Source organism: Pelodiscus sinensis, chromosome 2 (genome assembly GCF_049634645.1).
Source record: "Pelodiscus sinensis isolate JC-2024 chromosome 2, ASM4963464v1, whole genome shotgun sequence".
Lineage (NCBI taxonomy): Eukaryota > Metazoa > Chordata > Testudines > Trionychidae > Pelodiscus > Pelodiscus sinensis.
In genome coordinates, this window is record NC_134712.1 from 255852091 (window position 1) to 255869608 (window position 17518).

The following is a 17518-nucleotide window of genomic DNA, read 5'->3' on the forward strand; positions in this document are numbered from 1 at the left end:
GCCCAATCACTCAGTTTGGTGAGATCTTCTTGGAGTCCCTCACAGTCTGCTTCTGTCTTGACTATCCTAAACAGTTTGGTATCATCTGCAAACTTTACTACGTCACTGCTTACCCCTTTCTCCAGATCATTTATGAATAAGTTGAAAAGGATTGGTCCCAGGACTGACCCTTGGGGTACACCACTAGTTACCCCTCTCCAGTCTGAAAATTTACCATTTATTCCTACCCTTTGTTTCCTGTCTTTTAGCCAGGAAATTTGATTTGTCAATTTCACATGCATTCATTTTTTTGATTGTATCACTTTGGTATATATGGTTGTGCCGATTTTCTTCCACATATTGATCTGAGGAAGTGGGTCTGGCCCACGAAAGCTCATCACCTAATAAACCATCTTGTTAGTCTTTAAAGTGCTACATAGTTCTGTCTTTTGTTCCACCCTACTCTGCGCTGATTAGACCTCAACTGAAGGATTGTGTCCAGTTCTAGGCAACCCATTTCAGGAAAGATGTGGAGAAACTGGAGAAGAGAAGAGTAACAAAAAATGATTAAAGGTCTAGAAAACATGAGCTATGAGGGAAGACGGAAAGAATTGGGCTTGTTTAGTTTAGAAAAGAGAAGATGAGAGGGGGACATGATAGCTGCTTTCAAGTACCTAAAAGGTTGTTACTAGGAGGAGGGAGAAAAATTGTTAATCTTAGCTGCTGATGATACAAGAAGCAATGGGCTTAAATTGCAGCATAGGAGGTTTAGGTTGGACATTAGGAAAAACTTCCTGTCAGGGTGGCTAAGCACTGGACCAAATTGCCTAGGGGGGTTGTGGAATCTCCATCACTGGAGCTTTTTAAGAGCAGGTTAGACAGACACCTGTCAGGGATGGTTTAACCAGTCCATGATCCTGCTGTGGGGGCAGGGGACTGGACTTGACCTCTCAAGGTCCCTTCAGTTCTAGGATTCTATGATTGTTCACCCTTCTTATGTGGGCTTTAAGAACAGAGGAATCCATCTGATAGGCTGAGGCAATGCCAGCTGAGCAGGTATCCTGTACAACCCCAGAGATTAGGAATAATCAGCCAATCAGCCAAAAACGTAACACAAAACACGTTGCAAGAGGCAGCTTCTAACCCTCCATCCCACACTGCTCTCTCCTCGTGCACACAGTGCTGAGACAATCTACTTAAGATACTTAAGTGGTTCCCAGCACCAGTGCCCCTCACAGCTTTACTACAAAGCTATTATCCCCATTTTACAGATTAAGGCCCAGACCAATGAATAGGAGTTTGGACCTTAAATGACTTCAGATCTGGATCTAAGGCACTTGCACATAGTCATACACAGAGGGTGGGACAAAGCAGAGACTTAAACTTCGCTCTTCCAAAACAAGTGACCTAACCACTGGATCATCCCTTCCTCTCTAAGAAGTCCCAAAGTACATTCACCCCACTCTCAGAGAAGTATCCTTCCCTCTAAAAGATTTCCTGATCCCTCCAAGGACATCTTTCCCTATAAGGAACTTCTCAGTCCTTCCCTGCCCCTGCTTAGGCTGGCTATCAGACTTCCTGGAGTGCACAGAAGCCAGCCCTTTTCAATCCCCATCACTGAAGGAACATTTTTTGGGACCTTTGGGGTGGGAGAAAAGCGAAGAGTGGACAGATCGGGTTGTAGCTAGATGGGGGCTGGAGCGCCCCAGAAGATCCTGTCTCCCAAAAAAAGGTGCAACAGTTTTTGAATGATCTCTTGGGAACATGCCTGACATGGTTTTAACCAGAGGCAGAATTCTGACACTGTTTAAGGAAGCTCACAGCAGATCATCCCATTGAACATCCCTGCCAGAGCTTCCTTAACGGTGAGGGGGCTCTGGTGTGTGAGGGACCCTGGTGCTGGGAACTGAAGGAAAGGGGAGGCAGCTGTGCGGAGTTTCGCTGTAAATAACCTTCAATTCTAAATTCACTTCTTCCACAAACTGATTTCCTTCCCTCTAGCTGAAAGAGGCTGGAACCCAGCCAGATTTAACACGTTGCACAAGTTGTACAAGCCCCTGTCGGTGAGGCAGCTACTCACATCGATTTCGTCTATGGCTCCTTCTAGGTACCGGTGGACCTGAGAGTTAATCTCTGCTATCTGGTTTTCATTCAGAGGGTCGTACGTCACCGGAGAGCGGTTGGCCTAGGGATGAAGAGGCGAACAACTGAACCGCAGCAATTTACACTAAGGTGGGCAAAAGCTAGCCTGATTGTCACCTGGCTGGGCTGTGCCTTGCCACGGCAGGCTTTATTCTTGCACTTTGCTTCTCAGCCTGTGGACTGGCCTGGCTCTGGAGCTGGCTGGGAGTGGTACACTCTCGGCCTCTCCTTTCTGGATGGGCTTGACAGGCAATGCCAGATGTCATCCAGCACTCTGGGCAGTTCAGCGCTATGACATGAAACCTTGTGGAATGGGACATTAAGGAGGGGAAAACTGGTGGGGAGCCCTCAGAAGAACTCCGTCCCAGCTCAAAGGACCCCGCTGGGGACGGAGTGGGACAGCAGGACTTGACAGGCCCAGGCGGCGGACTGGAGTGATCCATTCGAATCAAGGTGAAAGACCCGTTAAGATCCCCAGCGCCAGAGCAGAGACACCAGTTAGCAGTGGCAGCCAGTCCCTTACCAAGCAGTCGCGCATGGTGAGTTCCTGCTTCAGAAGAAAAATCTCCTTCTCCAGACTCTTCACCATCCGCTAGCAGGAAACAAAAAGACGCCAAGTAAGCAGGAGCTAGGAGACCAAGAACTGCCCAAAGAAAATTTAGAGAGGCTGCTGGCGGGGTATAGCTGGGAGGGGTGCAGGTGTTGCCACCCCAAACAGCAAGCCTCAGGCAGGTACGGAATTTGCTCCCAATTGGCTTGTCTAGAGCATCCCACCTCCCCAAATACAGAAGTCAACCACCACCTACGGGCCCATCTCAGCTGTGTACCAACTCCCAGAGAATTCCCTGCTGGGAGCACAGCACTGAAATGTTGAATGAGCCATCTGAGAACCACTTAGTGCCACTTCCAGCCGGACAGCTTCATTTGCTGGATCTTGCAGCCACCCGGGCTGTGTCTAAACTGGCCAGTTTTTCTGGAAAATCAGCTGCTTTTCCAGAAAAACTTGCCAGCTGTCTACACTGGCCACTTGAATTTCCGCAAAAGCACTGACTTCCTACTGTAAGAAATCAGTGCTTTTTGCGGAAATACTATGCTGCTCCCGTTCGGGCAAAAGTCCCTTTTGCACAAAAGTTTTGTGCAAAAGGGCCAGTGTAGACAGCTGAGATTTGTTTTCCACAAAAAAGCCCAGATCGCGAAAATGGCGATCGGGGCTTTTTTGCGCAAAAGCGCGTCTAGATTGGCCACGGACACTTTTCCACAAAAAGTGCTTTTGCGGAAAAGCGTCCGTGCCAATCTAGACGCGCTTTTCCGAAAATGCTTTTAATGGAAAACTTTTCCATTAAAAGCATTTCCGGAAAATCATGCCAGTCTAGACGTAGCCTCGGTGTAGTTACTTTCAGCTTTTAAAGGGAACGCTGCCTGTTTATCTGCTCAGCACTTCACCAATCCGGCGCCCCCATACGGAGGCCTTTCTGGACTGCAGGGCATTACTTTGAAAACAGCAGGCTCAGAGCCCCAGTGCTGCATTTGCAGAATCAACGGTGGCTTCAGCGCTGCCTTTAACAGGACTGCACTACGCTAGCGGATCCACACTGCATGCTACCTGCCTAGTCTGCACTATTGTAAAGCACTGGCTAACGAGGGGCAATTCCCAATGAGTTTCAGTGGGAGTCTGTTCCCAAAGGGGCCTTTGTGCCTTTGAAAAGCTCCCAATTAGCATCCACCTTTAATAGTCTCATGAAATACATTTTACTTCTTTTCCACTCGGTTTAGCTCACAGCTAAAGAAAGGGAGAGGACAGGGAAAGGCTAGCTTGTTGCACAGTCCACGGCCTCTTTTGAAACTCTCAGAGGAAGCTGCTCTATCTGGTTCTCTGCTTGCCACTATTAGAGAGACACATGACATCGGACTGGACAGTACAGCCGGGTTCTCTCCCACCATGTGTGTTGTGCAGCAGTGATTCCTACAGTGCAGTCCATGGAGCACTTGCTGGGGGTCTGAAGGGAACTGGTTGGTCATAAAATGCCAAGTCTCCCTGTTTTAAAGGGCATTCAAAAAGCTAAAGCATATTATCAGAGGGGTAGCCGTGTTAGTCTGAATCTGCAAAAGCAGCAAGGAGTCCTGTGGCACCTTATAGACTAACTGAAGTGTAGGAGCATAAGCTTTCATGGGCAAAGACCCACTTCGTCAGTGCATCTGACGAAGTGGGTCTTTGCCCACGAAAGCTTATGCTCCTACACTTCAGTTAGTCTATAAGGTGCCACAGGACTCCTCGCCGCTTCTAAAGCATATTGATTACTTTTCTAATGTTCCTCTTCCATGTGAGGCTACATCTAGACTGCAGGCTTCTTTTGGAAGAAGCTTTTTCCAGAAGAGATTTTCCGAAAAAACTTCTTCCAAAAGAGAGTGTCCACACTGCCAAAGCGCATCGAAAAAGTGACCTGCTTTTTCAACAGATAGCGTCCAGTTGGAATGTATGCTCTCTCGCACGTAAGCTGTTATTGCTATGGACGGAGTGGCCACCAGAGCACCTGTGCTTTTTCCTCTTTCCTCTTCTTCTGAAAGAACTCCCTCTTCCCCATCCACACACGCCTTTTTGCAAAAGAGCTCTTTCGGAAAAAGGCTTCTTCCTCGTAGAATGAGGATTACCAATGTTGGAAAAAAACCCTCTGATCTTTCGATTTTCTTGTGGAAGAATGCAATTGCAGTGTGGACGTAACTCAGGTTTTTCCAACAAAACTCTGTAGTGTAGACATACCCTGAGTCATTGCTGTACGTGTCGTGAGGATGTTGTGTGACCAGCTGTGGGAAGGGAGGTGGTCTCAGGACTGGAGACAATTCTCTGAAGCTATGTTTGCGCAAAAACCCACGGAGCGTCCACACCTCAAGTGCATTTTTGCGCAAGAAAAGTTACGGTAAAACAACAGAACAGAGGGCTTTTTGCGGCATAGGTATACCTCTTTCTACGAGGAATAACTCCTTTTTGTGCAAGAGTTCTTGCACAAAAAGGTGTGTGTGAACACTCAACAAACAGGGGTTTCTTGTGCAAAAAGAGCCTATCAGAAAAAGCACAGGTGGTTTGATGGCCATTCTGTGAATGGCCATCAGAACTTTCTTGCCATGCTGTGTGGACGCTCTCTTGCACAAAAGCACATCGCTTTTGCAATGCGCTTTTGAGGTGTGGACGGGCTTTTGTGCAAGAAGTTTTAGTGGAAGATCTCTTCTGCAAAAAGTTTCTTGTGCAAAAACCCTGCAATGTAGCCAAAGCCTGAACAGGAGGAGAGATGTTCTCTGTGAAGATGTGCTCCACGCAGGGATGGAGCTTGGAAGCACTGTCTTCATTTTTCCTAGACCTGAGAAAAAGAACCTCCCTTCCATTTCCCCTCCAACATACACATACCTCTGGGTCATATTTCTCATTGATGGCTGGCTCCGTTGTGACCCATCGCATTCGGGTAGCAAAACGGAGCGAGGACAGCTGGAAAACATGAGTTTGCCTATCAAGCAGGAAGCAAGCTTGGGTCACCAGACCAGACTCAAAACCCTTTGCTGTTTTAATACTATAGGATCCCAGAAGCGAGAGGTGGAAAAGCTATGGCATTGTAGGTCAGCATTCTACACCATCCCCACTTCAGCAGTCAGTCTCCTAGTTCCCCATCGCTTCTACATGATTGTGCCTCTTTAGATGGCAAATTCTGTGGGATGGGGACTGTCCTTTGAGTTATGTGTGTGTACAGCACCTAGCACAACACAAATAATAAATCACAACCTTAATACCCCTAGCAGAGAAAATGTCATAACAGGTCACTTAGTCTCAGAAAATGTCTGCTAGTGAACTCCCTCCCTGGTAACCTGCAGAATGCTTCCCTGCAATAGCTTATGGCCATGTTTTGTTCAGCCCTGTTTTAAATCATAGAATCATAGAGCTGGAAGAGACCTCAGAAGGTCATCAAGTCCAGCCCCCTACACAAGGAAGGACCAATCCCAACTAAATCAACTCAGCCAGGGCTTTGTCAAGCCGAGACTTAAACACCTCTAGGGATGGAGATTCCACCCCCTCCCTAGGTAACCCATCCCCAGCGCTTCCCACCCTCCTAGGGAAAAAGTTTTTCCTAATGTCCAACCTAGACCTCCCCCACTGTAACTTGAGACCATTGCTCCTTGTTCTGCCATCCATCACTACTGAGAACAGCCTCTCTCCAGCCTCTTTGGAACCTCCCTTCAGGAAGTTGAAGGCTGCTATCAAATCCCCCCTCACTCTTCTCTTCTGCAGACTAAACAAACCCAAATCCCTCAGTCTCTCCTCATAGATCATGTGCTGCAGCCCCCTCATCATTTTGATCACCCTCCGCTGGACCCTCTCCAATGTGTCCACATCCTTTCTGTAGTGGGGAGCCCAGAACTGGACACAATGATCTAGATGTGGCCTCACAAGACCCGAATAAAGGGGAATAATCACTTCTCTGGATCTGCTGGCAACGCTCCTCCTAATGCAACCTAATATGCCATTCGCCTTCTTGGCTATAAGCAGGAGTGGCTTGAGGCCGGCTGCGGCAGCTGGTGCCCCAGGCAGAGGGTACAACTGGTGCCCCCACCTGCACGGCCATCAATGGCCGTGACGTCATCACGGGGCACGCCGGTGCCCTGTGATGTCATCATTGGGCACCCGGGCCAGCGGCGCTCTAGGCAACTGCCTAGTTCGCCTAGGCTCACGGGCCGCCCGTGGCTACGAGGGCACACTGTTGACTCATCTCCAGCTTCTCATCCACTGGAATCCCCAGGTCCTTTTCTGCAGAACTGCTACTTAGCCATTCAATCCTCAGCCTGTAACAATGCTTGGGATTCTTCCGTCCCTAGTGCAGGACTCATGCAATGAGGCTACCATCAACAAGCTGTGGAGAATTATTCCAAAGCCTAAGTGATCCCACCATGAGAAGGTTACTGCTGGTACGAGCAGACCAAATTATTTTTGTAGTGCTACCAAATGCTAAATTCAGCCCTAGGTAGAGGGGCTAGCGATGGCCCCGTGGAAATCACAGTTTCACAGACTGAGTGGAAATCACCAAATGAGCCCAGCTCTGCTTTTTCCAACCGTGGAGAGATGCAAGCAGGCATCAGTGCGCTGGTCTTGTGCTTGACATGGCTCATCGCGAGTGGAGCAGCAATTGGGAGGGGGACTTGGCAGCTGGCTTTATGTGAGGCACAGTAGCCAGTGCCCCTGCCATTTGGGACATGAGCAACTGTGGTCTCAGCAGGGAGGTGGAAGGGGGCAGCTACACATGCCAGTCTCATGCTCTGTGTGGCCGGTCGGTTTAAGGTACGCAACTCTAGGTATGCAAAATGTATCGCTAGAGTCGGCTTAACTTAAGCCAAGCCGTGGAAGCAGGAGGCCGACAGGAGCACACACTCCCGTCAGCTTACCTTACTCTTCACAGAAGAAGGAATACCAGACGCCAGAGAATCATGGGATCCTAGAGCTGGAAGAGACCTCAGCAGGTCACCGAGTCCAGCCCCCTGCCCAAAGCAGGACCAACCCCAACTCAATCATCCCAGCCAGGGCTTGGTCAAGCCAGGACTTCAGAACCTCTAGGGATGGAGATTCTACCAACTCCCTAGGGAACCCAGCCCAGTGCTTCCCCACCCTCCTAGGGAAATAGTTTTTCCTAATATCCAACCTAGACCTCCCCCACTATAACCTGAGACCATTGCTCCTTGGTCTGCCACCCGTCACTACTGAGAACAGCCTCTCTCCAGCCTCTTTGGAACCTCCCTTCAGGAAGTTGAAGGCTGCTCTCAAATCCCCCCTCACTCTTCAATTCTGCAGACTAAACAAACCCAAATCCTTCAGCCTCTCCTCATAAGTCAGGTGCTCCAGCCCCCTCATTATTTTCGTTGCCCTCCACTGGCCCCTCTCCAATGCGTCCACATCCTTTCTGTAGTGGGGGGCCCAGAACTGGACACAATACTCCAGATGTGGCCTCACCAGAGCCGAATAAAAGGAAATAATCACTTCTCTGGATCTGCTGGCAACGCTCCTCCTCATGCATCCTAATGTGCTGTTAGCCTTTTTGGTGACAAGGGCGCCCTGTTGACTCATATCCAGCTTCTCCTCCACTGGAGTCCCCAGGTTCTTTTCTGCAGAACTGCTGCTTAGCCAGTCGGTCCCCAGCCTGTAACAATGCTTGGGAATCTTCCATCCAAAGTGCAGGACTCTGCATTTCTGCTTGTTGTACCTCATGAGATTTCTTTTGGCCCAATCCTCCAATTTTCCTAAGTCCCTCTGGACCTGATCCTTGCCCTCCAATGTATCTGCCTCTCCCCTTAGCTTAGTGGAGGGGGCTGACCTCAGTGTTCAATTTATGGGTCTACATTAGAGCTGCTAAATCAAATACTAGAAGATTGACCTCTGGAGGGTTGATCATCTCGCTAGTGTAAACATGCTCTTAGTGTGTGTTCTAAGCAGTGGCCATACTGGTTAATGGACCTTCCACAAAGCCAGCTGCCAAGGCCGCCCAAACAGCTGCTCTGACATGACGCTGATGCAAGCCAGGCATCACACTCAGCAGGAGACCAGAGCACAACTGCCCATGTCTTCCTCCCCACTGAGGCCCCAGAGGCTCGTGTTCCACATGGTGGCAGTACTGGCTATTGCACCTCACATGAATCAGCTGCTGCACACCATCGCCCTCCCTCCCCCGTCCCTCTCCCACCCTCAAACTGCTTCTCCAGTGGGATGCAGCTGCACACTACCAGCAGCTCTGAGCTCAAGATGGATGAACACACCTGCTCACTTCCGCCTCCTCGCTGTTGGCAACATTGCAGCACTTTGCATATGCCATGCAAATCCACACTTCATGCATGACAATGCCGGGAATTTTCTCAAAAAGATCTCTGACTCCCACAGGGCCTTAAGTATAACTATTTACTTCCTTGTGTGCTGTACAGCTCCAAACCCATTGTTGGAAAAGTACAAATAATGATAATACATAGATCTGAGGCTGAATTTGGCTTGAGTATTTATCTGTAGGGGTCTTATTTTTCCCTTGGAAGATTTGCATCCTCAATGGATAGCTTACATGACTGCACAGTGGCCTTAGCAGATGGAGGAATTTATGCAGTCCCATATAGTTCTTAGCATGCCGCATTTGATGCAATGTCAAATGATTTTGTTGAATTAGACATGATACTTCCCTTGGATCGTAAACTAAGTCCCTGTGGAGGATACACTTTAATCATGGTTAGCGCTAGCGTGATTTTGACTGGAGCAAAGTCAGGTCTGAAATGTCTTTAAAACAGGCTGTGATGAAGGATATCATTTTTGACAGCACTCTCTCCACTTACAGTCTCTTCTATCTGAGCAGCTTCACCATAGATATTTGCCACCAGGACTGTATTGCAGTTTCCCCCTGGAAAAAAGAAAACCAGCAAGGAAGAGGAAAGTGACGTCTGCGGTACAGTGTATATACCTGAAGAAGTGTATATTCTGTAGCGAGTGAGGAACGAAAGACATAGCAACACTGGGATTGTTCCTCCGAGGACACAGAAAGGGTGATCAGTGGTGACCATGTCAGATAATGTCCGTAAGCATGATGGTATGGAATGAGAGAAGGGAACAGCCAAATGTTCTTGCTACAGCCTTTGGAGTCAGTGCTAAGTACAGAGCAATGCAAACTAAATGGCTGGAGTGAGGTTAAAGCTGAAAGGTGGGATTTTCAAAGCGCTCACTGTCGGCCTAGCTGGGGGGAGCAGAATTGGGCTTTGAAATTCCACCCTAAATTCATACAAGTTTGGTTCCTTATTACCAGTGTCTCCTACCTGCCCTCAGTTGCTTTCTCTGTTTGGAACATGCCACCGAGTGTGGTTAAAGTGGATAGCTAGCCCACAGATTCCAGATGTGCTACAGTTTTTGTGTTTGTCAGGTTTGCCCAGGTCCTGATCACCCTCAGCTCCTGCAGGACTCAGGGAGAGTTGGTGGCACCTCCAGAAACAGGCCTTTGAAAGGACTGTGGCGTGTTTGTAAAGTATTGTAAACTGAGAAAAATTGTAGAAAGTTTCTACTGGCTTAATTAGCATAAGGCTTGTGTGTACATATGCCTGAGGTTTCATTAGGGTAAGAAAAACAGAGACTGCTGCTAGAATTTATTGGGTATTAACCGAGGGCTTGTCTCCACAGTGATTTAGCACACGGCATGAATCTACAGCGCACTAGCTTGTTGCATACAAACTGGCCCTGTGGACAATGCTACAGTAAGTTCAGTAGTGCACTTTGACCTGCTGCTGTTTGGCACGGGCGCACATCAAGGTGAGTGATCTAGAAATCACTTTGCTGTGGTCTAGTTTGTTGGGTTTGTAGTAGGTCAAAGTGCACCATGGAACTTTTAGCGTGTTATCACAGGGTCCACAAGGCCAGTCAGTGCACTGCAAGCCAGTGCGCTGTAGATTCACTCCCTGACTGACCATGCACTAAATCCCGGTGGAGAGAAGCTATCAGACTGACTGAGTGTATTTGGTTATGGCTCGATTTCCCCATGAGCACTGAAACCAAGATATTTTCTCATCCCGCTATTGCGATTCCAGGTTCTTACCTAATGAATCCTTAAGAGCATGGGTGAGCTTGCTCTGCCGGAAGGGGACGTGGTCCCTCTTACGATCAGCCAGTGCAATGATAGCTTGCTCAAGGAATGACAAAGATTTGTTGATATACGTGGCTTCTTTCAGAACTTGCCCCTCAGACTGTAAGAAAGATCAGAAGGCAAAAAGTTTCCACGTGCATCTTTCTGGTTGAACGGCAGAATGGAGTCTACCCCTCACTGGGCTGGTAGCACTGAATAAAATGGAGGAAATGAGATGAAGAGTCCCACATAGGAGCAGCCCGAGGCGGGCTGCGGCAGCTGGCGCCCCAGGCGGAACGTGCGATCGGTGCCCCCGCCTACATGGCCGTCAACGGAGTGACGTCATCATTGGGCGCCCTGGGTGCCCCATTGAAGGCAGCGCCCTAGGCGATGGCCAAGTTGGCCTACAGTCATGGGCCGCCCCTGGTCCCGCACAAACTGACTGTGAGATACAGACCCTGAAGGGCTTTTTGCACTTCACCAGCAAGTTCTTTAGGACTGTGATCTGTCAGTAACACGCCTGGCAGAATATTGCCTTTCCTGGCTCCGAAAGGAGAAATCCCCTCCTTGTCATAAGGCTACCTGGGGATTTCTTGCGGAGTACAAGAAATATCGCATGGGAGCCGTGAAGGTTTAAGTTGCAGAATGAAACTGAATTACAGAGGTCCCAATACGGCAGATGGCTCAGGCTCTTGCCTACATGGGCAATGACATTGCTGGAAGGAACAGTCAAGCAGGAGACAGATGCAAGGAGGATGGAGTTTTGCACATCTGGACTGGATCAAAAGCTATTACAGCTACTGAAAATAATCAAGCATCCTGTGATGCTTTCATGGGGTTGATATTTGTCATGGTCCCTTCTGTCTGCTCACCAGAGGTTTGATTTGCGTGTAGGGTGACCAGAGGTCCCATTTTTAAAGGGACTGTCCTGTATTTAAGCCCTCCTGAAGGTGTCCTGATTTTTTCTTAAAAATGGGCAAACTGTCCTGTATTTTGTGTCCCCTCTCCACCCCAGTTCCTGCCACCTGCTCACCAGTGTCCGGTGGCCGACGATGGGGATGGAGGTGGAAGTCTGGTGGCCGGGCAAAGCTGCAGCACGTGGGATTAGCAACTCCCTGTAACTGTCCAGCAGCACAGTCCCCGATGTGTGCTGGCTCTCAGCTAGCAAGCCCCCCTCCCCCCCCATCTTGTTTCTAGGGGCTAGTGAATGCAAGCAGATGCCAGGCAGCAGCCAGTTATGTTTCGCCTCTGTTGCCCATCCATCAGCCCAGCACATGCTCCCCCTCTTGCTGCCCTCTTCCTGCTTTTCCGCGTCACCCTCACCAGCCCTGTGTACCCTACTCCCCACCGTGCCAACAGCCTAGCTGGCAGACTTCTTCCTTCCCCCACTGCCTCTGGATGGGCCGGCAGCCCAGGAAATCACAAGACCCTCTGCTCAGGAACTGAATGTCCTGCATGTGCCAGAGCCCTGCACAGTGCTGGCATGGGGAAGTCTCTCCTTCCCTCAGCTAAGCTCTGGAGCGGGGACACTGATAAGCAATTTCCAGCCTGTTTGCACCCCGACGCACAGTGCTGAAAGGCTGCTGCTGGCCACATTCTGGGGAGAACCCTGGCAGCAATCTGGGGGAAGCAATCTATAAGCCTGCATTCCCCCTGCCCATGTGTTGCCTCAGGAAGACACAATGCCAGGTTACCAGGAGAGAGGGGTTCATCCTGGGGGCCCATAGAGATACGGGGGGCAAAGAGTGCCAGATAGGGAGGGCTGGGTCAGGTTGGTTGGTGTCACACCCCTCCCCCGGGTGACAGCAATATAGAGGAGAGTGGGTGTGTGTTACCCCTCCCCATGCAAATCCTAAAGCCTGAACGATAAGGTAAATAAAAAGACTCCAACTACACGGTGTTTCATTATAACTGGGACTCAATCAACTTGATGTTAATTTGAATGTTTGCCCTGCATTGTCCAATGGCGATCGCTTGCTTGAATACAAGTCATTTTACAGGGTGTCCCGTACTTAGCATAGGGAAACACCGTCACCCTATTCTTAGGTCAAGCATAGGTTTTGAAAAACTGCAGTTCCTTATGTGCAATTGCGGGGAGGGGATGCTGACACATAATTAGGGATGAACAACTGAAGAGTATGTCTACCACCAGAAGCCAAGCCTTTCTCTGGTCCTGACACCAGATTCCCAGAAACAAGCTAGAAAAATATTCACTTGGCTAAAACAGAAATATAAATTATGTTCACTATTGGTCTCCATTAGAGGTAAATGTTCAGTGTGGCATAAAGGGAATTCAGTTAGGGTGTTTCCATTTACTGTAGTGTGAAAGTCTGTGACTCTTTCCCATAACACAAGAACTAGGGGTCACCGAATGAAATTAATAGGTAGCAGGTTTAAAACAAAAACCATCAGAAAATCTCTCAGAAATCCATCATCCAGCATAGTCCGTCAAGCTCTCACATGGAACCCACAATGAAAATGCAAAAGAGGAAGACCTCGGACAACGTGGAGAAGATCTACTGAGATTGAAGGACAACAACTGGGGTACTCCTGGAGTCAGCTAGAAGTTTTGTCTCAAGACAGAGTGAAGTGGAGACTTGTAGATGACCTATGCTCCACTTGGAGTACAAGGGTTTCAGAAGAAGAAGAAGGATTAAAACAAACACAGTAAAACTCCATTGGTCCGGCATCCAATGCTCCGGCACTCCTGATGGTCCGGCACCATCAGGAACCCGGAAGTACTCTGGCTGCCGGACAATTGGAGCTGCTCTGCGCCCAGCTTCTCCGATTCAGCCGCTGCTGAAACTGACCAGCAGCTGAATCGGGGAAGCCGGGGGCAGAGCAGCTGGGGTGCTGTTGGGTTGGTCTTTTAGTGCTGCCCCTCGGGGCTGCGGGACCAACCTGGCAGCACCCAAGCTGCTCTTGAGGACGCCTGGGGAAGACCAGCTGGAGTGCTGCTGGGTTGGTCCTGCAGTGCCACGGTGCTGCGGGACCAACCCGGCAGCACCCCAGCTGTTCTGCCCCAGGCGTCCCCGATTCAGCCGCTGCTGAAACTGACCAGAAGCGGCTGAATCAGGGACACCTGGGGCAGAGCTGGACTATCGGAGGGGGGGCTATGAGGGGTCTGGGGTGGCATCTCCCCCCACCCCAGACCCCTCATAGCCCCCCCTTCTGATAGTCCAACATATCTGATAATCCGGCACCCCCTGGGTCCTAAAGGTGCCAAATTATCGGAAGTTTACTGTACAAGGAAGCATTTCTTCACACAGCACACAGTCAACCTGTGGAACTCCTTGCCAGAGGATGTTGTGTAGGCCAAGACTATAACAGGGTAGAAAAAGAGCTAGATAAATTCATGGAGTATAGACCCATCAATGGCTATTAGCCAGGATGGGCAGGAATGGTGTCCCTAGTCTGTCAGAAGCTAGAAATGGATGACAGGAGAGGGATCACTTGATGATTCCCTCTTCTGTTCACTCCCTCCGGGGTACCTGGCACTGGCCACGGTTGGCAGACAGGACACTGGGCTAGGTGGACCTTTGGTCTGATCCAGTCTGGCCGTTCTTATGTTATGTGCTACATGTATCTTTTAACAACAAGACCCGTTTCTTAGAAAGGGCAAACGTTTTACCCCTCTGCTTACCCCAGTCTTCCCCAGTCTCTCTGAACCTGCCAGATCCACTAGGTTAATTTTTGAAGCAATATATATGGCATCTGACAAAATTCTGGAACGAGACTGAGAAAAAAAAAACAAGTGGCATTTAACATCACAGAACACTGAAGCAGAGTGCACATTTCAGTTCTATAGCCCCTACATTTCTGAGTCCCCAGAAAACCTGAGAGCACACTTACCTCAATATAGATAGTAAATATGCAGTGAGACCTGGATGAATTTTTATTCAGAGTATGTTCACCTATTATTCTGTTGGTCTCACCCTGAAAATGAAGTCAAAACTGAGGACATTACTTGTATACCTACATTTTAGACGAATAAATATGAAAGGAAGTCTCTAAAGTCACACTTAAAAATAAACACTGTTGTATCTTTAATAAGCAGAGATAATAATAACAAAAATAATAATAATAATAAAAAAATTGGTCATTTATCCATAGCTTTCTCTCTGAGGCACTCCCAATATTTGCCTATCATAGGCATGTCTAGCATGGCTCTCAAAGCACATTGTAAGTATTTCACTCCATGAAAGCAGGTAAAGGATCACTACTTACCTGTCAGGCTGCTTCCCTGGATTCCATATTACCTGGATTCCCACCCTTGAGACTCAGGTTCCTAGTGTGAAAGGGGCTATAGTACCCCAAGCCCTCAAAGAATATGGCCTTTTGAGGAACAGGCAGGCAAGACTCATTATGAGACAGTGCATCCATGCCTGCGTCAGTTCCTTGATAAGCAGGAAGCAAAAGATCTCCCCTAAATAAAATCAGACACCCAAGATTACTCATATGATAGAAAGGGACCACAAGAAAATGTACCAGTCACTGAAAATGATGCAGTGTGTGTGAAGGCTGCAGTTCCGACAGAGTGTCACAATGGGAGGATGGCGAGAAAGGAACTGAACATAAAGATCTAGAGCTGGGGAACCTTTTTTGGGTTGGGGCCAATGACCCACGGAAAAATCAGTTGGGGGCCGCACACAAATGAGAAGAACCCCCCCCCCCCAAAAAAAACCCAACAGCAACAAAAAACAAACCCTTGCTGACACGGTCCCCAACTGAGAAGAAGAAAGATGCTTCCCACATTCCCCTCGTACATCAGAGCCTAGAGGGACCCAGGCTAGTAGATTTCTGTGCTCCAGCTCTGTGGTGCAGCAGGGGGAGGGGAGAGGGTTGGAGTGTCAGCACAGGCTCCCCAATGCTGGAGGCAGGCCGTAAGCCTCGGGGGCCATATCCAGACAAGTCAGGGGCTGCATCCAGCCCCCAGGCCTGAGGTTCCCACCCCTGAGTTAGCGGCCACCATTCAGGCATCCATAGTTAGCCTCAAAAGGGGGCAGGCCTGCCTGTGTCTCTCCGTCTTGGAGAGCTGGAGGAATTCTGTCCTGCCTCATGGCCAGGAGTGGAGCTCCCAAAACAGGAAGTCTAAAGTGTATCTTTAGAGAAATGTTTTTATCCCTGTTTTACAGAGGAGGAAACGGAAGCCCTGAGATCAAGGACAGATTTTTCAAAACTCAGCCTCCCCTTCTTGTACACACAATTTACAGATGCAGATCACAGTGGGGGTTGCCTAGGTCAGTCTGATGTCCCAGTGCGTTATCTCCATTAACTGCTCCTGCACATCTCCTGACTCCCAGGTTTATGATTAGCCACCACACCACATGTCTCCCGGTCTAGTAACCCAGCTGACTCCCCAGCCGGAGCTTTTCAGGACAGCTGAACACCATCTCAGCAATTCCAAAGGGGTGGGGAAGGGTTTTAAGGACTTCAGTCAGTGATTGGTGAAATGTGCGTCCTAGATATGGAGCTAATGATTCACCTTCCTCTTGTACAAGCTTAGGCCCCTATGTGCAAAACTGGCACGGATGTAGATATGCCTCCTAGCTTCACCTGCCTAGCTTTCTAAGTCTTCCCTCTGTCTGACTGCCTAGACAGAGGCATGCCATGACCGCTCTATCCATGTGCAGAAAGATAAGTGTCCACTGGTATGGGAGAGAGCTGATTGGGCCAGGACAGCAGGCGAGCGTTTTTTCCAAAAGGAATGATGACACAGTTCCGATGGTGGTTCTGCTAACGAGGACACCTTACAGACTATCCTTTGCACTCTGCTTCAGTGGCTCGTTGACTCCCTAAACATGATCACCAGCTTACTGCAACCAAGCCTCCTAGGGCTCGAGAGGCCTCCAACATAATTCAGACAACATTGAGCACCTAAGTTACAGCAACCTCCCTGGCCTGCCTTCTGGGCCACAGCATTGTCTGGAGTCTTCACAGCATAGTGCAAGGCAGCCCCATCCCTAGCACATCCCTTTCACCTCCAGCCTCACCCCAGCACAACCCATACGCTAGGACTTGCAAGGCAGTTCTTGGACAGCAGCCTTACCTGTCTTGCACAGTATCTGCACCACAGGAATCCTCCTTAGCAAGGACAGAGTGTGAGGATCTCTCACCCCAAGAGTCAAGACTTCCCATCTCCTGCTCTAATCCCTAGACCACCCTCCCTGCCCCCACTAAATCTACATAATTAACCATAACATATAAGGATAAGAAATAATAGTGAGCCATTGTTTTATCTTGCCTCAAACAGGAGATTTAAAGCATCTTCCTCGTGGCTAGCTGGATGCACAGATAAGCCCTTCACAAAGACCCCATGTGGGTACTCCACTACGGCCATCTGAGTGTCACCCAACATGGAATGTGGCATGGTGGAGAGAAGGTCGAAGAGAGTCTCATTGTAGATTTCCAGGTAGGATATTCGGACAGTGATGGACTGATCGATGCGTTTTTCAGCTGCCCGGAACACCTGCACAGATCAAATGCTTGTCAATGGCAGTCTGAGCTCACACACAAAGGGTGCGTCTAAACTGCTCGAAATGAGCTACGCAAATTGCGTAACTTATTTCGAGCCACTTTCAAAACAGCTTATTTCAAAATTTGGCACTGTCTACACAGCATTTATTTCAAAATAAATCACTATTCCGAAATGTCCCTTACTCCTCGTGGGATGAGGTTTACAGGGACGTTGGAATAGCAAGCCCGTTATATTTCAAAATATACACGGACTATCTAATTGGGATACTTCCAGTATCCCAAAATAGCGCTGCAGTGTAGACGTAGCC

General features: G+C 49.0%; 1 protein-coding gene across 7 annotated transcripts in view; it reads right to left on the minus strand.

Moving 5' to 3' along the window:
• The window catches only part of KIF9 (kinesin family member 9), a 54360-nt gene that overhangs the window by 29187 nt on the left and 7655 nt on the right, over positions 1-17518 (minus strand). For 6 of the 7 annotated variants that reach the window (XR_012902148.1, XM_075922986.1, XM_075922987.1 and 3 more), the window contains 8 exons: positions 16978-17202; positions 14586-14669; positions 14377-14469; positions 10707-10854; positions 9463-9527; positions 5522-5599; positions 2645-2713; positions 2060-2164 (listed from right to left, as the gene is read on the minus strand). Coding sequence is in view for 6 of the 7 variants with exons in the window: in XM_075922986.1 (XP_075779101.1) it covers positions 2060-2164; positions 2645-2713; positions 5522-5599; positions 9463-9527; positions 10707-10854; positions 14377-14469; positions 14586-14669; positions 16978-17202 (867 nt within the window). In the remaining variant the exon portion in view is untranslated. The remainder of the gene's footprint in view (positions 1-2059; positions 2165-2644; positions 2714-5521; positions 5600-9462; positions 9528-10706; positions 10855-14376; positions 14470-14585; positions 14670-16977; positions 17203-17518) is intronic. The other variant, XM_075922988.1, reaches the window with a different exon arrangement.